The sequence below is a fragment of the Loxodonta africana genome, chromosome 14 (genome assembly GCF_030014295.1).
Source record: "Loxodonta africana isolate mLoxAfr1 chromosome 14, mLoxAfr1.hap2, whole genome shotgun sequence".
Taxonomy (NCBI): domain Eukaryota; kingdom Metazoa; phylum Chordata; class Mammalia; order Proboscidea; family Elephantidae; genus Loxodonta; species Loxodonta africana.
The window spans coordinates 62,468,085-62,495,879 of record NC_087355.1 but is presented as its reverse complement, the minus strand read 5'-3'; the positions used below and the strand labels follow the sequence as shown (position 1 = coordinate 62,495,879).

The 27,795-nt window shown below is 34.7% G+C and overlaps 1 protein-coding gene across 3 annotated transcripts in view; it reads left to right on the top strand.

The window, feature by feature from the left end:
• CSMD3 (CUB and Sushi multiple domains 3) overlaps nucleotides 1-27,795 on the top strand; it is a 1,388,861-nt gene that overhangs the window by 1,232,278 nt on the left and 128,788 nt on the right. For all 3 annotated transcript variants that reach the window (XM_064268007.1, XM_003408442.3, XM_003408441.3), the window contains 4 exons: nucleotides 16,412-16,530; nucleotides 17,681-17,750; nucleotides 22,838-22,954; nucleotides 25,954-26,163. In XM_064268007.1, coding sequence (XP_064124077.1) covers nucleotides 16,412-16,530; nucleotides 17,681-17,750; nucleotides 22,838-22,954; nucleotides 25,954-26,163 — 516 coding nt within the window. The remainder of the gene's footprint in view (nucleotides 1-16,411; nucleotides 16,531-17,680; nucleotides 17,751-22,837; nucleotides 22,955-25,953; nucleotides 26,164-27,795) is intronic.

Sequence of the window (27,795 nt, the reverse complement as noted above, 5' to 3'; positions counted from 1 at the left end):
TTTGGTTTCATATATATATATATATATATACACACACACTCACACATATATATAAAACAAAACAAAGCCCATTGCTGTCAAGTCGATTCCGACTCATAGGGACCTTGTAGGACAGAGCAGAACTGCCCCATAGGGTTTCTAAGGAGTGGCTGGTGGATTCGAACTGCCAACCTTTTGCTTAGCAGCCGAGCTCTTAACCACTGTGTCACAAGGGCTCTAGTGGCCTAGTGGTTAAACATTTGGCTGATAACCAAAAGGTTGACAGTTCAAACCTACCAGCTGCTCCTTGGAAACACTGTGGGGCAGTTATAAGGTCTCTATGAGTCAGAATCGACTGGATGGCATTAAGTATATATATATATATATATATATATATATATATATATATATATACACACACACACACATATATATTTGTTGTTAGTTGCCATTGAGTCAATTCTGACTTATGGCGACACCGTGTGTTACAGAGTAAAACAGCTCCATAGGGTTTTTAAGGCTCTGACCTTTCGAAAGGAAATCTCCAGGCTTTTCTTCCAAGGCACCTCTGAGTGGGTGCCAACCTCCAACTTTTCAGCAAGTAGTCAGGCACGTAGCTATTTGTGCCGCCCAGGGACTCAAACACACACACACACACACACACACACAGAGGCACGTATTTTAATTAATATATTTCTTAGAGTAGTTTTAGGTTTACATAAATATTGCACAGAAAGTACAGAGAATTTCTATAAACCACTTCTCCCTCCTGCATACAGTTTCATCTGTGATTTATATCTTGCATTGGTTTGGTATAATTGTAACAGTTAATGAATTAATATTGATACATTATTGTTAACTAGACTTTGTGATTCACGTTATGATTCATTCTTCATGTTGTATGGGTCTGTGGGTTTGACAAATGCATAATGTCATATATTCACCATTACAGTATCATACAAGGTAAATTTACTGTTCTTAAAATGTTCTGTGCTTCATCTGTTCATCCCTCTTTTCCTCCCCTGAATTCCCGGCAACCGCTAATCTTTTTTGCCATCTTTATAGTGTTTTCTAAAATTTCATATGTTTAGAATCATACACTATGCAGCTTTATCAGACTGGCTTCCTGTATGTATTTATATATTTAATATTTGTAGTTGTTGTCAACTGTTGTCGGGTTGGCCCCTGACTCATGCTCCTTTGTAGGATATAACCTACAAAGGAGCATGAGTCAGGGCTATAGCATAGTGGTTAAGGAAACCCTGGTAGCATAGTGGTTACTTGCTATGGCTGCCAAACAAAAGGTCGGCAGTTCAAATCCACCAGGTGCTCCTTGGAAACCATATGGGGCAGTTCTACTCTGTCCTATAGGGTTGTTATGAGTTGAAATTGACTTGATGGCGATGGGTTTGGTTTGGTTTTTGGTTTATACCATTTGTATATATATATATATTTTCTTATCAGAGAAAGAAGCTGAAATGTTGGGAGGGGGCCTTAATTGGTGTTTTGTGACACGGATCATGAGTCGGCATAAACTGCACTGTTCATTGTACTGGTAATGTTGCTGGGTAAAAAGCCATGTGACTAGATGTAGATTGCACTGAGTTTAGGTAATAGAATTTATCCGAGATTTTGTTTATATAAAATATCAAAATTTCTTTCTCCTGCTCCATTATTATCCTGAGAAATGGGGGTCAATTTTTAAAATGTCAGTTTGTGTTTTTGCTGTTTCGCTATCTTTTTAAAGATAGGCCCTCATGGTTGTGGCTATAAGTTTTGAATAAGTATATTTGTTGCTAAGGAGAAATGTTTCTAGTGCATAAAATGCCATTAAGTATATCAATTATTAATGGGTTTAACCTGTAGGGTGGCCATGAGTCAGAATCAACTCAATGGCAATGGGTTTAGTTTTGTTTTTTTCTGTCACTTGGATTTTGTATTTGTCTGTTGACTGTAAAATGCCTATGTCTCTTCCATCACATCTCTTTACATTTGTTGAAAGACACATTTAAATCTCGCTGGTGGAAATCCTAGAGGGACCATGCCGCATCTGTACATCAGTGAGGCGTTTAGGGTTTTGAACTCTTAACACGCACGTATTTTGAAACGGGAAGCTAGATGCAGTGATGGTATATGCAAATTTGGGGGTTCTCAAAGATCTCAGGACGTATTATCTGAGGTAGACAAAGGTCAAAGAGCACTGCTATGATATCTGCTATCATAATTTTGCTGTAAATCCTGGAAAAACTTAGAGGGTCTGAAAGCATCTTTCCATCCTGTGCAATAGTTGTAGAGCTAAACTGAATACTCAAAAGTATAAGAATAGTCATAAAATAGTAAATGCCCAGAAATCCATCCATGGTACTCCAGTTTATAGATAAAAAAGGGTTCAGCACAACAGTTATTTTGTTGCTTTCCATCCTGTATGATTAAGAGATAAAGCATTAGGTCTTAATGAGTTTGCTTTTGTAATCACTAAAAATGGTCTCCTCCTTTGGCCTAATTAGGTAATTATTTGAGAAAAGAGAATTTTAAGATCAATTGTTTTTTACTTACACTAATTTTCTTGTTCTAACTAGTTTATGCACATTAATATTTCATAAAATATTAATTGTAGAGACACCTTCTGCCCAAATTAAATGTTAATATTTGTCATTTCTAATTTCAACTACCATTAACACAGACTATGATACATACAAATAAGCATAATTGATCTTTATAAATACATTTTCCCACTTAAACCCTAGAAGGCCCTTACAGTTTTATTATAGTTCGTTTCCTCTGTTCTTTTAATCAAAATCTATTTCCTGGCTATCTCACTGACTTTTTACCTGTTCATAATGTTGACTTAGAGATACTTTTAGCCTAAGGTTCTGAATTCTGTAAAGATCATGGTTTTGTCTTCATAAACTTTATTTATTTATTCTTGAGCTAATTTTTTGGGGGTTGTGAACTAATAATACTTCTCCTGGTCCCCTGGGCTTTCACACAGCATGATCAATAGCACCTTTGCTATTTGAGTCGAAAGACTCAAAGTTCTTAAATTCTTGGCATTTTATATACATCTTTATATATTTTTCTTTATATGAATATTTCTAGATGTTTATATGAAACCTATTGCTCTCCAACATACAGGGATAAAACCTCATGCCGATAGGAAAACTATCCTTTAACAGAGTTATCTATCGAAAACACAAAGTAACAATCATGCTTTCTACCTTCAAACCAGTCAATAGTAAGGTTCACATTTACTGAGAGCTTACTATATTCTGACACTGTTCTAAGTATTATATATGTTTTGTTTTCTTTAAATATCACAACATTCCTATGAAGTGGTCTTATTTTATTTTAGAGACAAGTTAATTGCTATGAGTTGGCTTCTCAGACTCTCCATGCAACTAGTGGAGCCAGGCTTCACAAGAGGTTGAACTCTTAATGACTCTTAGTGAGAATTCAGATTCTCCTCTCCTCCCATTATGCACAGAAGGAAAGTCCAATTTTCTAATTTGCTTAAGATTTTAAGACTCTTCACAAACTGTTTCCTGCCTCTTTTTTCAGCTTCATTTCTTGATGCTTTTCTCAAATTCAGCAGTGCATTTAGGGAAAATACTCCTCTTCCCTTTCATAAAAAGAAAGGTCACTTTTTAAAACTTTATACCTTGAACATGACATTTTCTCTGCCAGAAAAGTGACACTTTCCTTCTTCCTTATTATCATGAATGGGCAAACCCATCATTTTTTCATGGGTTATTTCCTTCTGAGACAATTATTTAAACAAAAAATCTCCAGTTATTGTGATGGTGTTACTACACAATAATTGCCCTCCCTGCTTTTCCAAGAGCTACTTTAGGGTATGGGCTTATGTTGCTAATTGATCTTTGCACTTCCAGCATCTAACATATTACAGAGTACACAGAAGCGTTCACTTACTGCTTATTGAATGAACGAACGGTACCTAAAAGTCATCATTCTATTTACTATTTTATCATTTAACTTATTTTGTATTATTCTGTAGGCTAAATTGTTCTATAATAGCTATTACTGAATATTCAAATACTTGTTCAGATTGCATTGTGAATTCTGTAAAAACAACATTATTTATATGTGAATTATCTTTCCAAGTTGAACCTTGAAATATTGCTTGCCCTTAGGGCACAAGAAAAGGAAACTTATTTTTTATTTTTTTTACTTTCAATGATATTCCTATGAAAGACGTGTATTCCAAACTGGTACAAAACTACTAAACTCTCCATGGAAATTTTTGCCAAGGGGAAAACAAATTTTTTGTTGTTTTTTGTGATTATTTTTCTTTTTTCATATACACTGTAGGATATGTGCTTGTTACATTGACTGATACCTCTGCCATTGTGTCACATCATGTAGAACCTGTTTGGCTCAGTCACCAGCTAAAAGGGAATGAGAAAACAGGAAACTCCAAGAGGACACATAGAGGTTACTAGCTTCATGTAATCAATGTTATTAAATGGCTTAGAACCTTTGGGTATCTCCTTCCAAGCCCTCTCCACACTAGAATTTCAAGATATTGAAATGTTCCCAAGAATGGTAATGATTTGTGAATGACTGTTTCACCAGCTGAGCTTATATCTGGCAATTTAAATGAGCTCCTTGATCCCGGCCTTGCTCATTCATAAAATGTTAGGGATCAAGGTAAATGTGAGTTAAGCCTGCGTGACAGTGCATTCCCAAACCAGTGCTGCCCATCACTGACCATTAACAGTCAGAAATATTCCTTCCAAAAATGTATTCATAAATGATAATCAAGTTATAGTACATAATAGGTATTTGACTTACATGTGTTCAGTGGAATAATTAGTTTTGACGTATTTTATATCGGGGGAAAAAAGTCTACATGCTTACTGATAGAATTTTCTACAAGTTCTTCAAACTGGTAGACCAGCTCATATTGAAATCACCCTTTGACTATCACCAACTAAATTTTTCTCTGACTGTTATAAAGCAAAGATGATAAGGCAAGGAGGGGCGGGGTAGTATATCAATGAAAGCAGATCAAACATAATGGAAAAATGACAATGCTAACATATTGTGAAAATAGTCACCAATTTGTCACAGTACTGTTTGTATAAAAATTGTTAAATGGGAACCTAATGTGCTTTGTAAACTCACCTAAAACACAATCAAACAGTTTAAAAAATAAGTAAAGAAGACAAATGATCCATCTTCTCTTTTTTACTCACAAGGATGTAAATCCAATTTTATGGTCTTCATTTTCAATAATTTTTTTTTTATTAACTTTTATTAAGCTTCAAGTGAACGTTTACAAATCCAATCAGTCTGTCACATATAAGTTTACATACATCTCACTCCCTACTCCCACTTGCTCTCCCCTTCTTGAGTCAGCCCTTTCAGTCTCTCCTTTCGTGACAATTTTGCCGGCTTCTCTCTCTATATATCCTCCCATCCCCCCTCCAGACAAGAGTTGCCAACACAATCTCAAGTGTCCACCTGATATAATTAGCTCACTCTTCATCAGCATCTCTCTCCCACCCGCTGACCAGTCCCTTTCATGTCTGATGAGTTGTCTTTGGGGATGGTTCCTGTCCTGTGCCAACACAAGGTCTGGGGACCATGGCTGCTGGGATTCCTCTAGTCTCAGTCAGACCATGAAGTTTGGTCTTTTTATGAGAATTTGGGGTCTGTATCCCACTGATCTCCTGCTCCCTCAGGGGTCCTCTGCTGTGCTCCCTGTCAGGGCAGTCATCGATTGTGGCCGAGCACCAACTAGTTCTTCTGGTCTCAGGATGATGTAGGTCTCTGGTTCATGTGGCCCTTTCTGGCTCTTGGGCTCTTAGTTGTCGTCTGGCCTTGGTGTTCTTCATTTTCCTTTGCTCCAGGTGGGTTGAGACCAATTGATGCATCTTAGATGGCCGCTTGTTAGCATTTAAGACCCCAGACACCATATTTCAAAGTGGGATGCAGAATGATTTCATAATAGAATTATTTTGCCAATTGACTTAGAAGTCCCCACAAACCATGTTCCCCATACCCCCACCCTTGCTCCGCTGACCTTTGAAGCATTCATTTTATCCCGGAAAATTCCTTGCTTTTGGTCCAATCCAATTGAGCTGACCTTCCATGTATTGAGTGTTGTCTTTCCCTTCACCTAAAGCATTTCTTATCTACTGATTAATCAATAAAAAACCCTCTCCCACCCTCCCTCCCTCCCCCCCTCGTAACCACAAAAGTATGTGTTCTTCTCAGGTTTACTATTACTCAAGATCTTATAATAGTGGTCTTATACAATATTTGTCCTTTTGCCTCTGACTAATTTCGCTCAGCATAATGCCTTCCAGGTTCCTCCATGTTATGAAATGTTTCACAGATTGGTTACTGTTCTTTATCAATGAGTAGTATTCCATTGTGTGAATATACCACAATTTATTTACCCATTCATCCGTTGATGGACACCTTGGTTGCTTCCAAATTTTGCTATTGTAAACAGAGCTGCAATAAACATGGGTGTGCATATATCTGTTTGTATGAAGGCTCTTGTATCTCTAGGGTATATTCCCAGGAGTGGGATTTCGGGGTTGTATGGTAGTTCTATTTCTAACTGTTTAAGATAACGCCGGATAGATTTCCAAAGTGGTTGTACCATTTTACATTCCCACCAGCAGTGTATAAGAGTTCCAATCTCTCCGCAGCCTCTCCAACATTTATTATTTTGTGTTTTTTGGATTAATGCGAGCCTTGCCGGTGTGAGATGGAATCTCATCATAGTTTTAATTTGCATTTCTCTAATGGCTAATGATCCTGAGCATTTTCTCATGTGTCTGTTGGCTGCCTGAATATCTTCTTTAGTGAAATGTGTGTTCATATCCTTTGCTCACTTTTTGATTGGGTTGTTTGTCTTTTTGTGGTTGAGTTTTGACAGAATCATGTAGATTTTAGAGATCAGGCGCTGGTCGGAGATGTCATAGCTGAAAATTCTTTCCCAGTCTGTAGGTGGTCTTTTTACTCTTTTGGTGAAGTCTTTAGAGGAGCATAGGTGTTTGATTTTTAGGAGCTCCCAGTTATCGGGTTTCTCTTGATCATTTTTGGTAATGTTTTGTATTCTGTTTATGCCTTGTATTAGGGCTCCTAGGGTTGTCCCTATTTTTTCTTCCATGATCTTTATCGTTTTAGTCTTTATGTTTAGGTCTTTGATCCACTTGGAGTTAGTTTTTGTGCATGGTGTAAGGTATGGGTCCTGTTTCATTTTTTTGCAAATGAATATCCAGTTATGCCAGCACCATTTGTTAAAAAGGCTTTCTTTTCCCCAATTAATTGACACTGGTCCTTTGTCAAATATCGGCTGCTCATACGTGGATGGATCTATGTCTGGGTTCTCAATTCTGTTCCATTGGTCTATGTGCCTGTTGTTGTACCAGTACCAGGCTGTTTTGACTACTGTGGCTGTATAATAGGTTCTAAAATCAGGTAAAGTGAGGCCTCCCACTTTCTTCTTCTTTTTCAGTAGTGCTTTGCTTATCCGGGGCTTCTTTCCCTTCCATATGAAATTGGTGATTTGTTTCTCTATCCCCTTAAAATATGACATTGGAATTTGGATCGGAAATGCGTTAAATGTATAGATGGCTTTTAGTAGAATAGACATTTTTACTATGTTAAGTCTTCCTATCCATGAGCAAGGTATGTTTTTCCACTTAAGTATGTCCTTTTGAATTTCTTGTAGTAGAGCTTTGTAGTTCTCTTTGTATAGGTCTTTTACATCCTTGGTAAGATTTACTCCTAAGTATCTTATCTTCTTGGGGGCTACTGTGAATGGTATTGATTTGGTGATTTCCTCTTCGGTGTTCTTTTTGTTGATGTAGAGGAATCCAAGTGATTTTTGTATGTTTATTTTATAACCTGAGACTCTTCCAAACTCTTCTATTAGTTTCAGTAGTTTTCTGGAGGATTCCTTAGGGTTTTCTGTGTATATAATCATGTCATCTGCAACTAGTGATAACTTTACTACTTCCTTGCCAATCTGGATACCTTTTATTTCTTTGTCTAGCCTAATTGCCCTGGCTAGGACTTCCAGCACGATGTTGAATAAGAGCGGTGATAAAGGGCATCTTTGTCTGGTTCCCATTCTCAAGGGAAACGCTTTCAGGTTCTCTCCATTTAGAGTGATATTGGCTGTTGGCTTTGCATAGATGACCTTTGTTATGTTGAGGAATTTTCCTTCAATTCCTATTTTGGTGAGAGTTTTTTATCATAAATGGGTGTTGGACTTTGTCAAATGCCTTTTCTGCATCAATTGATAAGATCATGTGGTTTTTGTCTTTTGTTTTATTTATGTGATGGATTACATTAATGGTTTTTCTGATATTAAACCAGCCTTGCATACCTGGTATAAATCCCACTTGATCATGGTGAATTATTTTTTTGTTGTGTTGTTGGATTCTATTGGCTAGAATTTTGTTGAGGATTTTTGCATCTATGTTCATGAGGGATACAGGTCTATAATTTTCTTTTTTTGTAATGTCTTTACCTGGTTTTGGCATCAGGGAGATGGTGGCTTCATAGAATGAGTTGGGTAGTATTCCGTCATTTTCTATGCTTTGGAATACCTTCAGAAGTAGTGATGTTAATTCTTCTCTGAAAGTTTGGTAGAACTCTGCAGTGAAGCCGTCCGGGCCAGGACTTTTTTTTGTTGGGAGTTTTTTGATTACCGTTTCAATCTCTTTTTTTGTTATGGGTCTATTTAGTTCTTCTACTTCTGAATGTGTTAGTTTAGGTAGGTAGTGTTTTTCCAGGAATTCATCCATTTCTTCTAGGTTTGCAAATTTGTTAGAGTACAATTTTTCGTAATAATCTGATACGATTCTTTTAATTTCAGTTGGGTCTGTTGTGATGTGGCCCTTCTCGTTTCTTATTCGGGTTATTTGTTTCCTTTCCTGTATTTCTTTAGTCAGTCTGGCCAATGGTTTATCAATTTTGTTAATTTTTTTCAAAGAACCAGCTTTTGGCTTTGTTAATTCTTTCAATTGTTTTTCTGTTCTCTAATTCATTTAGTTCAGCTCTAATTTTTATTATTTGTTTTCTTCTGGTGCCTGATGGGTTCTTTTGTTGCTCACTTTCTATTTGTTCAAGTTGTAGGGACAGTTCTCTGATTTTGGCTCTTTCTTCTTTTTGTATGTGTGCATTTATCGATATAAATTGGCCTCTGAGCACTGCTTTTGCTGTGTCCCAGAGGTTTTGATAGGAAGCATTTTCATTCTCGTTGCATTCTATGAATTTCCTTATTCCCTACTTGATGTGTTCTATAACCCAGTCTTTTTTCAGGAGGGTATTGTTCATTTTCCAAGTATTTGATTTCTTTTCCCTGGTTTTTCTGTTATTGATTTCTAGCTTCATTGCCTTGTGGTCTGAGAAGATGCTTTGTAATATTTTGATGTTTTGGACTCTGCGAAGGTTTGTTTTATGACCTAATATGTGGTCTGTTCTAGAGAATGTTCCATGTGCACTAGAAAAAAAAGTATATTTTGTAACAGTTGGGTGGAGAGTTCTGTATAAGTCAATGAGGTCAAGTTGGTTGATTGTTGTAATTAGATCTTCCGTGTCTCTATTAGCTTCTTACTGGATGTCCTGTCCTTCTCCGAAAGTGATGTGTTGAAGTCTCCTACTATAATTGTGGAGGTATCTATCTCACTTTTCAATTCTGTTAAAATTTGATTTATGTATCTTGCAGCCCTGTCATTGGGTGCATAAATATTTAATATGGTTATGTCTTCCTGATCAATTGTCCCTTTTATCATTATATAGTGTCCTTCTTTATCCTTTGTGGTGGATTTAAGTCTAAAGTCTATTTTGTCAGAAATTAATATTGCTACTCCTCTTCTTTTTTGCTTATTGTTTGCTTGATATATTGTTTTCCATCCTTTGAGTTTTAGTTTGTTTGTGTCTCTAAGTCTAAGGTGTGTCTCTTGTAGGCAGCATATAGATGGATCGTGTTTCTTTATCCAGTCTGTGACTCTCTGTCTCTTTATTGGTGCATTTAGTCCATTTACATTCAGCGTAATTATAGATAAATAAGTTTTTAGTGCTGTCATTTTGATGCCTTTTCATGTGTGTTGTTGACAATTTCATTTTTCCACATACTTTTTTGTGCTGAGGTGTTTATCTTAGTAAATTGTGAGATCCTCATTTTCATAGTGTTTGACTTTATGTTAGTTGAGTCGTTACATTTTTCTTGGCTTTTATTTTGAGTTATAGAGTTGTTATACCTTTTTGTGGTTACCTTATTATTTACCCCTATTTTTCTAAGTAAAAACCTAACTTGTATTGTTCTATATTGCCTTGTATCACTCTCCATGTGGCAGTTCAATGCCTCCTGTATTTAGTCCCTCTTTTTCAATATTTTGATCTTTTACCTATTGACTTCCATGATTCCCCATTATGTGTATTTTTTTTTTTAATTAATCTTAATTTGTTTGTTTTTGTGCTTTCCCTATTTGAGTTGATATCAGGACGTTCTGTTTTGTGACCTTGTGTTGTGCTGGTATCTGATGTTATTTGTTTTTTGACCAAACAATATCCTTTAGTATTTCTTGTAGCTTTGGTTTGGTTTTTGCAAATTCTCTAAACTTGTGTTTATCTGTAAATATCTTAATTTCGCCTTCATATTTCAGAGAGAGTTTTGCTGGATATATGATCCTTGGCTGGCAGTTTTTCTCCTTCAGTGTTCTGTATATGTCGTCCCATTCCCTTCTTGCCTGCATGGTTTCTGCTGAGTAGTCTGAACTTATTCTTATTGATTCTCCCTTGAAGGAAACCTTTCTTTTCTCCCTGGCTGCTTTTAAAATTTTCTGTTTATCTTTGGTTTTGGTGAGTTTGATGATAATATGTCTTGGTGTTTTTCTTTTTGGATCAATCTTAAATGGGGTTCAATGAGCGTCTTGGATAGATATCCTTTCGTCTTTCATGATGTCAGGGAAGTTTTGTGTCAGGAGTTCTTCAACTATTTTCTCTGTGTTTTCTGTCCTCTCTCCCTGTTCTGGGACTCCAATCACCCGCAAGTTATCCTTCTTGATAGAGTCCCACATGATTCTTAGGGTTTCTTCATTTTTTTAAATTCTTTTATCTGAATTTTTTTCAGCTATGTTGGTGTTGATTCCCTGGTCCTCCAGATGTCCCAGTCTGCATTCTAATTGCTCGAGTCTGCTCCTCTGACTTTCTATTGCGTTGTCTAATTCTGTAATTTCATTGTTAATCTTTTGGATTTCTACATGCTGTCTCTCTATGGATTCTTGCAACTAATTAATTTTTCCACTATGTTCTTGAATAATCTTTTTGAGTTCTTCAACAGTTTTATCAGTGTGTTCCTTGGCTTTTTCTGCAGTTTGCCTTATTTCATTTGTGATGTCTTGAAGCATTCTGTAAATTAGTTTTTTATATTCTGCATCTGATAATTCCAGGATTGTATCTTCATTTGGGAAAGATTTTGATTCTTTTGTTTGAGGGGTTGGAGAAGCTGTCATGGTCTGCTTCTTTAAGTGGTTTGATATGGATTGTTGTCTCCGAGCCATCACTGGGAAACTAATTTTTCCAGAAAATCCGCTAAAAAAAAAATGCAGTCAGATCCCTATCAGAGTTCTCCCTCTGGCTCAGGCTATTCGGATGTTAGTGAAGCCGCCTGGGGAGGGTGGGGAAGGGAACAGAGAGATAGGAGAGTAGCACCTCAGAATATAGCCAGAGTTGCTTGTCTTGCTTGGAATGACTATTATATCTTGGATTCCTGTGGGGCGCATCGCCTATGTGTGCTGGCTGTGTGGAGATTGCCCCCGGGGGGTCTGGCCCGCTGGAGTCAAGGTCAGATCCTCCGCTTCCAGCCCCACGCCCAGCGTCAAGGCTCCCCTACTGGGACGGTGCACTCTCGACTCCAAAATCAGTCGCTGCCTCCAGGGGACTTCTCGTCCCTCTAGCCGCGTTGCCGTGCCGCTTCCGCGAACCAGTTGGGCCGCCTCCCGGGGTTAGTTCAGGTGGGTGGAGCAGCTCCCCATGCTTGTGCCATGACCGAGTGTCCCGGCTGGGACGCTGTTCTCCCCGCTCCAATACCAGTCGCTGCCTCCCGGGGACTTCTCCTACCAGCTGCGTCCCACGCCGCCTGCGCAACCCAACTGGGCCCCCTCCCGGGGTTAGTTCAGGGGGGTGGAACAGCTCTCTGTGCTTGTGCCGTACCTGACTGGTACTCTGGCTCCAGGCTCTGAAAACAATCGCTGCTTCCCCGTATTAGTTCATTCTCCGTCTCTAAATCTGTGTTTGTTGTTCAGGGTTCGTAGATTGTTATGTATGTGATCGATTCACTTGTTTTTCTGTGTCTTTGTTGTAAGAGGGCTCCGAGGTAGCGTCTGCCTAGTCCGCCATCTTGGCTCCGCTCGCTGTTCTCCATTTTCAATAAATTTTGATATCTTGTTTTTTTTACTCCAAAGACTACAGGGAGATTTATAACACAGATTATCTTAAACTTTGTTTATAGCCTGCGCACACAATGAAGTGTTTTGGTTAGTACTAAGGTGAAAACTAACATAAGCTTGGCTGTTTTGGGTACTAAACCTTTTTAGAATATTCAAGGACCAAGGACAATGTTGATTTTAAAGAGAATTGAACTTAATTTTAAATTCCAATTTGTAAGTGCCCACAAACAATAAGTTAACTCTTCAACACATGAAGTTTCTCTAAAAAAGTGAAACCATTGGAAATATTTTCAGTTGTACATACTGTGAAATTACATAAAACAATCATGTTGCCTCAGGCACTGTGATTCAGAGAACTCATGATGGAATGAACTATTGTAGACTTTTATACATAAGTTGTCATGTCAAATTCTCAAATGAGTTTTCTCTTTAACAAAACATTCTTATTGAGAGTCTTAGCAGTAATTTAGTTTTTATCCCCCCTCTCTATCTTAATGCATTACAGACTCATTCACAATCCTAATGGAATACATAAATGAATGAAGTGTGGATAAAGACAATAAATCAGAATGATCAGCTATAAATGATTAACAATACTTTCTGCTCCAGATAGCTTGCCTTGTGAACAGAATTGGAAAGAATAATTTGTTGATTATAAATAAATGGGGAAATGTGAAGAGTTGAGAGTCTAATCTTTTCAGTCAGGATAACTGCCTACAATAATTGGACAGCAGACATAACTCTGTGCAATTTTTTGGTATGGATTTGCCCCTGGATTCTTTGCTGTTTGTTTTTGGCTGCAACGGTAGATTAGTTGATCCAATTCCAATTAAAAAAAAGAAAATCATCCAGAGAGTATCTTTTGTTGCCAATGACATGATTTTGCAAAATTTATACTCACGAAGCTTAAAATGGCTCAACAATTTTACTGCCTTGGATAAACCGGAGGCCAGCTTTTGCAACATTTCTACAAAAATTTTTTTTCTTGTTGATTCCTAGAAACAACCTATTCTTTTCGTGAGTTTAAATAGTGAAAAACAACTTTTAAAGAAGAAATTTTTAAGTTACTACTTAATCAATTGGAAGTTTATTTGTGTAAATAACAAAAGACTAAAATTCTAACTGCAGGAATTTCAGATGTTTCTGTTTTATTTTCATTAGCGCACATTAAAAAAAAAAAAGCTTCGATCTATGTCAACCTATGATTTCTCTGGCTTATTTGATTACTTCATCACTTTTTTTTTTCTTTCCTGCAGCAACAATGTTCAGCAGAGATTAGCTGCTTCAATTCAGTCTCTTCTAGAAAAATAGAAGGTTATGTTCTACCCCCAAGTTGTCTGCTACTACTGATTCACTCAATAAGTAATTTTATTAATTACAAAAGTAATTCATGTTCATTTTAGAAAATTTGGAAATGTAGGAAAATACAAGGAGGGACATATAAATCACCTGTGATCTCATAATCAGGAATCATTAGCCACTGCTAATATTACAGGAGCCCTGGTGGGGCCATGGTTAAGAGCTCATTATTTTGGTCATTTTTCTTTGTGATTATAGGCATGTGATAAATTTTTTAAATTAAAAAAATTATTTTTAAAATTTTTAATTAAAAAATTCTTACATAATTTATAGTGTTTGATATCATGCTTTTTTATATTAAAACTTTCATAAATATTTTACTATGTCCATATGCATTATGCAAAAGCTTCATTTTTCACAGCTGTTCAATATTCTACTGTATCACTGTACCAGAGGAGGAATTCACTTCTGCTAGATATTACTAGTTTTCTGTGTATATGACCCTGAATGGAGTACTTGATAGGAGAAGAGAAATGAACATGTACAATATGTGGCCTCCTTAATAAGAACGATTGCAGGAATGACCTTAATGGTGAAGAGTAATAACTTGATTGTTCAGGATCCCCAGTAACCAATATTGTATCAAACAGAGGTGAAATCATATTGAGAAGACATGTATATTTATTAATATCATAAATCCCTTTTTTTTGGTATTCATTAATTCCTGAAAAGGGCTGTATGAAGTCAGACAAATTTAAGGAGTCAATCTCATTAATAAGTATTAAAAGTATTAAATGAGATTAAAACAAGCATTAAGACAGTTTCTACCTATGCTTGGATCTCAAAATCTTGTTGGGGAAATAAAACTTAAAACCCTAAAAATTAAAAAGCATGTCACAGTTTAATTATAACCAATTTTTTTTTCTAGACTGATAAATCCAAGATAGCGAAACATAAAGAAATATGCAACAAGATGCATGCTTGGAAACCTAGCTAATTAAGGCAATGGGCATTGGAACTCCCCTTATCTCATTCAGAATTGCCTTAACGTGTTCCCAAAGACTAATTTACTGCTGCCCTTTACTGCCTCACGTCTGATCTAATCAATACTAAGTCACTGCTTTTAAGTCATGTTCTATCCTTAAATGTCACTTAATTTGACATGATATAGGGAACTGAAATCACTGTTATAAGATAGACAAAGCATCTTCCCATTTGCTCAATTAGACATATATATTTACTAAAAAATAATTAAGACAGGGTTTAACTCTGTTTCTTGTACTATTCTTTGATCCATTCAAGCAATGTTTATTGAGTGGTTTCTCAACACTTCGTGCTATAAACTGCTGTTATGGAGCTTCCATTCTCAGAGGAGAGGTACACCTTAAACAACTAATCAATATCAATTTGTGTTAAGTGCCCCAAAGTTAAGTAAAGGGTGGTGCTAGGAGAAAATCTACCACAGGGAAATAGCTTGGTTGGCCGGTAAAGGTCCATATGAAGCATTGTCATACTTGAGGATTTAGTTATCAATGGTTTTTGTAAAATGCACACATACATAAGGATTTTGAAGTGGTAGCTACCTCCTATACCAATTTTTACAAAAATAACACACATGCCTTCTACATTTTTGCCAGCTGTGCCCTCCCCTCGTGAGGTATTTTCCTAAGAGATGCTATGCTAATTTTTTACATGTTGTTGTAAAAAAAAAAAAAAAATTGGCATAGCACGCTTACTAAAATACTTTGTGGGAAAGAGGCTCAGTTGGCAAACAAACGTAGAAGTCGAGCGTTATTTGCATGAAAATATTTTTAATGTTTATTAGCTTAAAAATGTGCAATTATGAAGAAATAAATAATAAATATTGGTATTTAATGGAAAATAAAATAAACCTTTTAATAATAACACAGCCACCGGTTTGAAAAAATGTTTTGGCAAACAATGAAACAATTTCTTAAGTCTTTAGATAAATCATTTTAAGAAAACCTTTTACATTTAGCATGCTTTTTCATGTGGAAAATAATTTCTTAAAATAAAAACAATTGAAGAGTTTTCAATTCTGTCGTAATGTCTCTCTCAAAAAACTGAATTCAAGTGTTACATAATAATTTTCAATGCTCAACAAGATAAATGTTTTTCTCCTTTCTGATTATAGTGTGTTTGGAGAACAAGTCTTGCTTATTTTTATATTTATACAAATTTGCATATAATAATAAATACAACAAAATGTCCCTTATGGGTTAAATAGCACCACTTTGTACAAAGGAAGAAGGAGTCAGGAGATGGGGACAAAATATCATATAATTTCCTATTGTACTAAGAATGTTTTACAAGTATAATTTTATTTTATTATCATACTTTTTTTTTTTTTTTTTAGCAATTTTACATTTAAGAATCTTTAGTTTTGTTTTAAAGTAGAAGACAAGAAGGCTGGAAATTAAGAAAATCATCTAAGTGTAATCACACAACTATTTAATGATGCTGTAAAGATTCAAAAGAAATAGTTTTATGATGGAGTTCCAGTGCACATGGCTGTTAATAAATATCTACACTTAAATTCTGTTTGTATAGTGTCCTTGGTGTAAAATCTGGTTTAATGTGACAGAATTACTCAATTTTGACAGCCTAATATGTATGACTTAAGTATTCATAATTTGAAATCTACTTATATTTATATCATTAAATATTCTTAGCAATTGGTTTAGATTCCTGTCCTGAACCACAAACTCCTAGCAGTGGAATTAAAGTAGGAGACAGATATATGGTTGGTGATGTGGTATCCTTTCAGTGTGACCAAGGATATTCACTTCAGGTAAGCCTATTTTTAAAATATGGTTTTGATTTTCATTGCCCTTTAAGAATATTTGAAAAGACCAACTATTGATAATCCACATGTTCTACAACAATATTGAACCTAGGTTGCACAGTTTAGTCTTAGGCCAAAAGGATGGTTCAATTGACCAATAAAATATGTGGATGAGAGAAATTGCTAGAATTAACTAAATTTGTTTTGTTTGGAAGTAATAAAAAATAATGGTGAATCAAAATTAAGCTTTAGTGCACTTTTCTCTTTACTCACATAGTGTTCTGACAATTGAAATCCTGGACCTTTAGTATGTGACAATTAAAATAAGGGCTTCTTAAAGCATTAAAAGAAAATTCCATGATAATAAATTCCCCAATTAGTGAAAATTAATGACACATATATTTTGCTAAAGAAGTGGATTTGTAAAATAGATTGCTGATTTTAAGTATTTATATTGATCGTATTTTGAAGGCTTTTTGGAGGACCTCAAATTGATGGTGTCATAAAAATATCTCTAAGGAATATACCCATTAAATTACGAAAAATATACACATTAAAAATACCTATTAAATTAAGAAAAAAAAATCGAGGTGTGACTTTCTGATGTTATGTGAACAAATTCCTTACAGAAAGCAAAATTAAAAATAATAATTTATAGTCTTTAAAGTTGTATCACAAATTATTAGTCTCAGAAGTACAATCAGATCTTCCCAGACTTAATATTTCAATTCAAAAATTTAGTATACTTTGTCTTGTTTTAATATTTTTATGAATTATTGGACAATTATTTTTAACCTATTTCACCTTGACTACTACAATAATATATTTTAAACCACTATGTTTATGACCACACACTTGTATCATCATTACAGATCTTAGTAGAACATCTTTTGATAGAAAACTGTTAAAAACACAATTCTAATTGATACAGTCTTAATTTTCCTTTTAGGGTTCTTATTACTTTTTACATTTTATCACAATTATGCATAATAACTTTCTCATTCTAAGTAATACTAAGATTTCCAATAAAAGTAAGAAGAATAACATAAAAATGAAAATAGTTTTAAACTTGCCTTCATGATGAGCATTCACTATACAATGTTTAAGTTAGACTTTTTATAAATGTTTACTGAACTGCATTGTCTTGTTTATATAGGGTCATTCTCATATTACATGTATGCCAGGCCCCGTAAGAAGATGGAATTATCCAATTCCAATTTGTTTGGGTAAGTTTAGTAACTATAAATCATTTACAGTCTATATAAAACTTTAAAAGTACAATATGTATGTATATTGTTGTTATTGTTAGGTGCCCTTGATTTGGGGCCAACTTATAATGGCCTTATGTACGAGAGAATGAAACACTGCCGGATCCTGCACCATCCTTACCTTACCATGTTTGAGCCCATCGTTGCAGCCACTGTGTCAGTCCTTCTCATTGAGAGCCTTCCTCTCTTGTGTTGACTTTCTACTGTACCGAGAATGATGTCCTTCTCCAGTAACTTTTCCTTCACCACGTACAAAGTACATGAGACAAAGCCTTGCCATCCTCGCTTCTAAGAAACATTCTGGCTGTACTTCTTCCAAAACATTCTGGCAGTCCATGGTATATTCAATATTCTTTGCCAACACCATAATTCAAAGGTATCAGTTCTTCTTTGGTCTTCCTTATTGATTGTCAGGGTTTCACATGCATATGATTCAAAATACCATGACTTGGGTCAGGCACACCTTATTCCTCAAAGTGACATTTTTGTTTTTTAGCACTTTAAAGAGGACTTTTGCAGCAGATTCGTTCAATGCAATATGTTCTTTGATTTCTTGACTGCTGCTTCCATAGGCATTGACTATGGATACAAGTAAAATGTAACCCGTGACAATGTCAATCTTTTCTCCGTTTATTGTGATGCTGCTTATTGGTCTAGTTTTTGTTTTCTTTATGTTGAGATGTAATCCATATTGAAGACTGTAGTCGTTGATCTTCGTCAATAAGTGCTTCAAGTTCTCTTCAGATTCAGAAAGCAACGTTAGGTCATCTGCATATTGCAGGTTGTTAATGAGTTTTCCACCATTTATGACGTTGTGCTCTTCTTCATATTGTCCAGTTTCTTGTATTATAAACTCAGCATACAGATTGATTAAGTATGTCAAAAGAATACAACCCTGATGCATACCTTTCCTAATTTTAAACCACAAAGTATCCTCTTATTCTGTTCGAACAACCGTCTCTTGGTCTTTGTACAGGTTCCTTATGAGCACAATTAAGTGTTTTGTAATTCCCATTCTTCACAATATTATCCATAATTTCTTATGATCCACACAGTCGAAGGCCTTTGCATAGTCAATAAAACAAAGGTAAACATCTTTCTTGTATTCTGTGCTTTCAGCCAAGATCTATTTAACATCAGCAATGATATCCCTTGTTCCATGTCCTCTTCTGAATCTGGCTTGAATTTCTGGCAGTTCCCTGTCCATGTACTGCTGCAACCATTTTTGAATTGTCTTCAGCAAAATTTTACATGCTTGTGATATTAATAATATTGTTTGATAATTTCTGCATTCTCTTGGATTGCCTTTCTTTGGAATTGGTACAAATAAAGATCTGTTCCAGTCAGTTGACCAAGCAGCTGTCTCCCAAATTTCTTGGCATAGATGAATGAGTGCCTCCAGTGCAACATCCATTTGTTGAAATATATAAGTTGGTATTCCATCCATTCCTAGAGCCTGGTTTTTTGCCAATGTCTTCAGCGCAGCTTGAAATTCTTCCTTAATACCACAGTTCTAGATCATACGCTACCTCCTGAAACATCAACCAGTTCTTTTTGGTACAGTGACTCTGTGTGTTCCTTCCATCTTCTTTCGATGCTTTCTGCATTTTTCAGTATTTTGCCCATGGAATCCATCAGTATTGTAACTCAAGGCCTGAATTTTTTCTTCAGTTCTTTCAGCTTGAGAAGTACCAAGTGTGTGCTTCCCTTTTGGATGTCTAAATCCAGGTCTTCGCATATTTCATTATAATACTTTACTTTGTCTTCTTTAGCCTCTCTTTCAAATCTTCAGTTCAGCTCTTTTACTTCATCATACCTTCCATTTGCTTTAGTTACTCTTCATTCAAGAGCAAGTTTCAGAGTCTCTTCTGACATCCATTTAGTCTTTCCTTTCTTTCCTGTGTTTTTAATGACCTTTTGCTTTCTTCATGTATGATGTCCTCGAGGTCACCTCGCAATGTGCCAGGTCTTCAGCCATTAATGTAGAAACTGAGAAAAAGTATTAGTGTTTCTAGTTCTGAGACTGTTTTCTCAGTATTACTTGATAGGAATGCCCATAGATGAGAAAAATAAGTAAATATACTATTGGTTGCTATTGATTTAGAATAGATGATGATGAGTATTAGAAATAAGAAAAATGAAATGATAAGGAAATATTTCAGTGTTAAACTGTACCACAGACTACATGAAGAAATTTTAGAAAGTTGAGATTGTGTTGACTAAAGTCACTGAAAAAAAAAAAAGCTTTATAAATATAACTTGCTTTCACAATGTGTACCAGTATTATATGATAGCTCTAATCTTGTCATATTACTAGAACCAATTTTCATTGTTGAAAAAATGGTAAATTTTAGCTAAAGTATTATATTATTGATTAAATTTGCATTCCATTAAATATTGTTATCGATGGAAGTATTGGATGGAAGTAATATTTTAATACAATATTATTTTGTAGAAAATTAAATAAAATTATTTTGAAAATTTTAGAATATTAACTGGTAAAATATTCAATAAAATATTATTTGATAGAAAATTTAAAAAATATATTATTAGGTAGAAAATAATAAAATTACATTTGGTAGAAAATTGAAGTATTTGAAGTGACACTATGGCGATATTATAAGGAGAAACTGAAGGCAGGAGACTGATTCAGGGAATGTCTTAAAACTGATCATCAGGTAATAAGGTTACAGACTTAAGACCTGGGAGATAGAGAATCTGCCAGAAATTTTGATGAAAGGAAAGAAAACTCATATGACATCTTATATATTAGAGATAAAGAAAAATATGAAGAAAGAATCAAAGTTGATTTTAGCTTGTAGGACTACAGTATGGCCGTGTGCATAATAAAAAGAAGGTAATGGGATACAAAAGAGTCTACTTAGAAGCCATTGATTATATACACAAAATTGACATTAAAGGCATAGGAGTATCTGATATTTCAGAGGCCCTTAGGAAATAAACACAGATGTAGAGAGCAAAGCAGCTGCCTTTTTTCTGTATCCTTCTTATGTCTTTCATGATTTTGTTATTTTTCTTCCTCCTTCATTATCCATTTACTCTTTTTTCTCCTTTGATTTTTTGTTTTTGGATTTGATTTTTGATTCCTTCTTTGATTTTTCGATTTCACTGTATAAGGGTGGACAAGGCAGAGAACAGAATTTTCAGATCATATCTAAAAAGATGGAAGGTAGCAGAACTAGAGGGACAATGAGCAGCTCAATGACTTGGTATTGTGAAGGCAAAGAAGCAAAAAATAGTCCTTGTGTTCTTGTACTCAAAATTCGTAATAAAGCAAAGCAAACTTAAGCCTACAAATATTTTTCATTGATTAAAATATTTTCCTCTACCACATATTATCAGGTCACATGAATATATGTGTTGAATCAAATCTAGAAAAATAAATAGGTGAAACATTAATGGCTCGTATATGTTGAAAATTGCTTTAAGAATTGATGAACTAAGATTTTAGAAGGATGGGAAAATATTCTGGAGTATCTTGAGAGCCCAGTGTTAATCACAAGTTTGAAAGAAAGGCTGACTTCAAGGTGTATGTTTAGAAAAGAATCCCTAGGGAAATCTCTGCTTATGCATAATTTATTATTCACAGATTAAAAAAAAAAGCTGTCAAACTGGTTATTGAATGTTGCACAGAGCGTTGTTAAAATTTCTACTTACTTTGCCCTTATGAGATATATATATTTATGATGTTTGAATATCTGTTGTTGTTCTTAGCAAGAAATAAATGAGTGAAATTGCAAGTATAAAAATAACTTTTAAAATTGATAAGAAGTCATAAAATTTAATTTTCCAACCGACATTAGCAGATATTCATTTATAGTCCTTCTATGATTAAATCATAAAATGTGCATTTGGAGGAAAAATTTGCTTCTGTAATACAGTTGTTCTTTAGTGCATGTTAAGTAGTTCTTCCTAATTATGTAAAGTTAAAATTTGAATAATTATCTGTTCTTATATTTTTCCCTTAGGTTCTCAGTAGTAAACCAGTATAATAAGTATTCTAAAGCTCTCTCAATGATAAATTTTATTTAAATTTTCAAACTCTGGAGCATGTTTTTACTTGTTTTATACTTCCTGAGTCTTTTTCTAGAGCCCTGGTGGTACAATGGTTAGGAACTCGGCTGTTTACCAAAAGGTTGGCGTTTCGAATCCACCAGCTGCTCCTTGGAAACCCAATGAGGCAGTTCTGCTTTGTTCTGTAGGGTCGCTATGAGTTGGAATCGACTCGATGACAAAAGATTTTTATGGGAATCTTTGTCTAAGGAGTCCAGGTGCATAATGATTAAGCGCTAGGCTACTAACTGAAAGGTGGATGGTTTGAACCCACCAGTGGCTCCTTGGGAGAAAAGAACTGTAAAGATTACAGCCTAGGAGATCCTATGGGGCAATTCTACCCTGTCCTATGGGGTTGCTATGAGTCAGAACTGTTGCAAAGGTTCACACACACACACACGCACACACACAAAAAAAAATCCAGCAATATTTTTCTAGGTTCTTAGGATGAAGTGAGGTCATGGAATTTAGATACTACAAATAGACACCAGTATTTTCCCTAGAATTCTTTAGTTCGCCTTCTCACAAAAACAGGGAAGATTGTTTCCTCTTGAATATGATACATGGAGCTGACATTGTTGGCCCGATTTTACTCTAAATTATATCATCTTTGGAATGATTCAAAACATTGCTAGAAGTGCTTAGGGAAGAGAATTAAACTGCTCGCTGAGGAAAAGGACATGCCCTCACTGTTTGATTGTATTCACTGAATATGAGCTGCCATTTGACGTTCAATAATTCATTTAGCTTGCACAGTTTTTCTGAGGCAAAGAGCTTTTTTTTTTAATGTTATCTTAGAAAATGCATTCCAAATTATTATCTTTGAATACCAGTGTATGGTAAGACTTGACAGTATTTGAATTTATATCAGTTTTGAAACTCGATTAAAACTTGAGATGGTGTTAGTGTTTTTTTAATACACTAAATTATTCCACTGCTCTGATTTATATAGGACTTCTGTTATTTTGCAGCTCAGTGTGGTGGCGCTATGTCAGATTTCAGTGGTGTTATTCTCAGTCCTGGGTTTCCTGGAAACTACCCCAGCAGTTTAGATTGCACATGGACAATAAAGCTGCCCATAGGCTTTGGTATGTATACTCAAAACATGTGAGTTTTCTGCATTTATTAGTGCATCCTTGAAAATAAACATCAATGTCTAATAAGAACTTATACAATATTCACAAATTACAGATTAGTTTTTGAGTACAAACCATCATGTAAATTGAGAAGCAAAAACTTTATTATTGTAGCTTAACCCAAATACATTTTCACCTGAAGTATTTGGATAATTGAAAGACCAATGGATATTTTCTGATTATATACATAGATATTTTATAATATTTTTCAGCTGATATTCATTGCTATAGGCAGAGTTATATATGTGTAGCCATGACAAATTCAACAATTTTCATGTACGGTATCTTTTGTAACTCTTTTCTTATCGTTCTAACCAGGTATTATGTGGATAAATTTTCTGGTAATCTCTTGAATTCATTCAATTTTCTCTGTAAATCAGACTTTTCATTTGGAAAGGGCTAGGATTAAATACCCACATAGATATAATATTATCCTAATTGTAATACAATTCTTGGGGTTCTAGTGTGTGTATTAGAATTGCATCATTAGAATTAGAATGATATTATACCTATGTGGAGCCCTGGTGGTGCAGTGGTTAAGAGCTTGGCTGCTAATCAAAAGGTTGGCAGTTTGAATCCACCAGCCACTTCTTGGAAACCCTTTGGGGCAGTTCTGTGCTGTCCTACAGGGTCATTATGAGTCAGAATTGACTTGATCGCAATGTTTTTTTTTTTTTTTCTTTTTTTGGTGTATATATACACACACATATGTATTTTAAAATAAGTTACTAAAAATATTTTCAATAATGTCATCATAACATCATCTTCAACAAAACTTCAAATACCTCTTACTGATACTTCTTTGGTTTTAAATGCAAATTCATTAAAAAAAAATACACATATCTAATTCAGAGATAAAAATGCAAAAGGCTGTTTCTGATTATAATCCCATTGTTTTTATTTAACTTCGGTTAAATCAAATATTAGTCTAGTGTATTTGAACAAGTAATTTATAGTTTTTAAAAAGAAAAAAATTAATACATCTCAAAAGTTAAGACAGTATTCTCTCAGGAGTCCATGAAACACATATTGACAAGATATTTTTTGAAAAGGAGGCTAAGGAGAAAACTTTAAAAGAAAATAAGCATATCTTCAAGCCTCATACATTATAGTAGCATGTTTTCAAGGCTCTAAGAAGTTAGTCTTTAAATAAACTTATCTAATTTTTCAAAGCATCTTTTAAATATTTCCCAAATTTATTTGTCCGTGGAACTCTTTTTCATCACCCAGTAACAAAACATGAACTTACTTGAGAGCTTCAGCAAAACTGTTGAGAGCGACTGCTTGGGATTCACCATGCCCGACTTGGAATTTCACTTCTATTAGCTTGCTGCGTAAATGTTGTTTAACTTTTCTGTGCCTCAGTTGCCACATTGTCATGAATAACTATGAGAACTAAATAATTTATTAGCATATGTAAGTGACTTAAAACAGTGACCAGGAAAAAAAATCAGTTTTTATTATAAATAATTTGGAGAATGGTAGTATTAAGACAAATGTCAAATTAACAAAACTTGAACATTAATTAAATTTGTCAACATACTTCAAAGTGTTTTTTGAAGTATATTTTTTCAATCTCAGAAATATTTCACTAGCTCATAATTTGATTGGTCTGTGTATAAAGAGGAAACCCTGGTGGCCTAGTGGTTAAGTGCTATGGCTGCTAGCCAAAGGGTCGGCAGTTTGAATCCGCCACGTGCTTCTTGGAAACTCTATGGGGCAGCTCTACTCTGTCCTATAGGGTTGCTATGAGTCGGAATCGACTCGACAGCACTGGGTTTGGTTTGGTTGGTTTTTGGTGTATAAAGATATTGAGACTACATTGTAATGTGACCACATGTAACTATGACCACTAGATTTTACTGAGGCCGTTATATTTATAAGGAGCCCTGGTGGCACAACGGTTAAGAGTGTGGTTGTTAACCAAAAAATTGTCCCTTCAAACCCACCCAGAGGCACTGTGAAAGACCTGACAATCTCCTCCTGTAAAGATTATAGCCTAGAAAATCATATGGGGAATTTCTACTCTGTCATATGGCATCTTTATGAGTTGTAATTGACCTGATGGCACCTAACAACAACAACATGTATATCTTCAGACAAGCAAAACACTAAAAGAGCACTCTTGCAAATTAAATATCCCTAAATGATATTTCAGAGCACTTAATTTATCCCCTATAGGTGAATGACTAACTTCTAATGTAATGATTGAATCTGATTATGATAATATATTTTTAAAAATGCAATCATCTCTTGGCTTTCATTTGGCTTTATGCATAATATAAATTGCTAAATGACTTTTTACCATTAAAATTGGTTGATATAATTTTAAATAATATTAACAAGCAACACAGCCACTTCCTTGGCCAGTTTTACTACAGTGGCATGATAATAAAATGAGAGTAATTTTCCCTTGTAACAGACTTTGGACATTTAAGAGCAGATTTTTTTATTCCATTACAGATGGTTCCCTGGTTACGAACAAGATCCATTCCTAAGTTTGTCTTTCGGCTGAATTTGTAGATGTGTTTCTTATTTAGCATCAGTTAGTCAAATATTTGTCTTAGTAAATAATATATATTTTACTTTTCTAGGCATATACAACACTTAAGAAACACTTCCAAACCGTACAAAGTTTTCATGAGAGTCACAAAGTAGTGTGTGCATTTGTTATTATGAGCATTGTGCATGTTTAACTCAAATTTTTAATATAATAGGTTTTATGTCAATCCGTCTTTAAGTAAGAGTTGTCTGTAAATTGGACATTCATAAACCAGGGACTGCCTCTATTTTGAAACATACCAAAGCTAACGGCACAAGATACACAGCAAACCCATAACCCAGATCTTGAGAGTAGGCCTCCCCTACACAGAAACATACTTAAGCACTTTGACATGTGTGTGTTTATTTAATCTGGAAAGAAAATATGTTTGTTCTTTCTTTTTTTTTAGGAGTCCATCTTCAGTTTGTAAATTTTTCTACAGAAACCATACATGATTACTTGGAAGTAAGAAGTGGATCCTCAGAAACTAGTACTGTTATTGGCCGGCTAAGTGGTCCTCAAATACCATCTTCCATATTTAGCACAACCCATGAAACCAGCTTGTATTTTCACAGTGACTATTCACAAAACAAACAGGGATTTCACATTATATACCAAGGTGAGAAGTATAATAATAGGTGAAGCCTTATTTAGCCCCAAATGAGCTGTTAGGAATCTTTAACTAACTAAATATTTTTTATATTCTGTTTTTAGAAAGAGAAGGCAACTTTCACCAAGACAAGCTTAAATTAGGAAGATTTTTTTTGGTAGATGTAATTTGTAGGCAACTGTGCAAGGAGAATGATGTTTTTCTGAGATCTAAGAAAATCCCAACCATGGAAAAAAAGGATTGAATTAGTCTTGAGTTAATGCATAGTCAAATTAAGTAAGGCGATGCAATTAAGCAAGGCTAGCTGGCTATCAAAGACTGATCTTTGCTTTGGTATCAAAATGAGTATATTGAAAAGATTTTTAGTGTGGATACATTGCATATAAAATTATTTAGTTTTAAATTATAATGATAAAATATATTTTTATTTCATTTTCTTGCTATGAGATATAGAGTAAATAATTAATAATCATATTATATTCAACCTATCTCTAATACAATATTGCTGTGTGACCTTTATCAAAATTTTTATCCCTTTTGAGTGCAAGGTTTGGGTTTAGGTAGACCTGGGCTCAAATACTGATTCTCCCTATTCAACCTAATGTGACCTGTGGCTCTGAAGTTATTTCCTCACCTGCATAATGGAATTGATAATAGTATCTACCAGAGAAGTTGTTTTGAACTTTATATGATAAAATGTATGTAAAACATATATCACAATGCATATCATTATTAAATTTCAATTCATTTTAGCTGTAATTATTGTGGTACTTCAGAAATTAAATGTCTAAGTTCTGTTGAAATTAAATATTTAAAGTTATATTACTTTAAGCAAGCAGTATAGTTCCAATGACTGCAGTTTTTAAGCAATTTAACTTAAAAGTTGATTGCATTTCTGCCTTTATTATGAAAGGACTTCCTGAGAGTGTGATATTTTGGGTGTGAGTTCCATAAAAGCAGAGATTTTTGTATTGTTTACTGATGTATCTCAAGTGCCTAGAACAGTAAGAGCACAAGAAATATTTGCTGAACAAAAGCATATACTCAAAAGAATACTTGGGAGTAACTAAAATAGACATCGTAAATATCAAACTACATTGGTCTAAAATAATTAAAATTGGTATTACACTTGCAGGAGTAATTTAAAGAGACTGCGTCTCACAACATCCCTTACGTAAGATAGGAGTCATTTCTACCACCTATCAGTACAGAATTCACCCTGGTCTTGAGAAAATGGATTATTTCAGAAACAATTGGGAAACTAGGTTTTTCTTTGTTGCTAAAAGGCTCACAACTAGATTTATGGGCTGTCTCTAGTGAGTATGCAGGGTCTTATGCTAAGCATTTTGCTACTTACCTTAAACCTGGCTTCATCTTTTTTTTCTTACCCTCATTTTCCCTTAGCCTCCAAAAACGATGGAATTTTTTGGGTGACCTAAAACTAGGTTTTGAACTTTACTGATTGTTTTTTAAAATTAATGTGTCCTTGAAACTGATTCATTATTGACATAAATAAAAGTATAAAATATGTAAAATTGTGTTGTTATCAACATGCTATTAATATTATTGACTTAAGCCATAAAATATTACAATGACTAGACACTATTTGTGATTTATACTAAGTTTTAAAAACAATCTCAT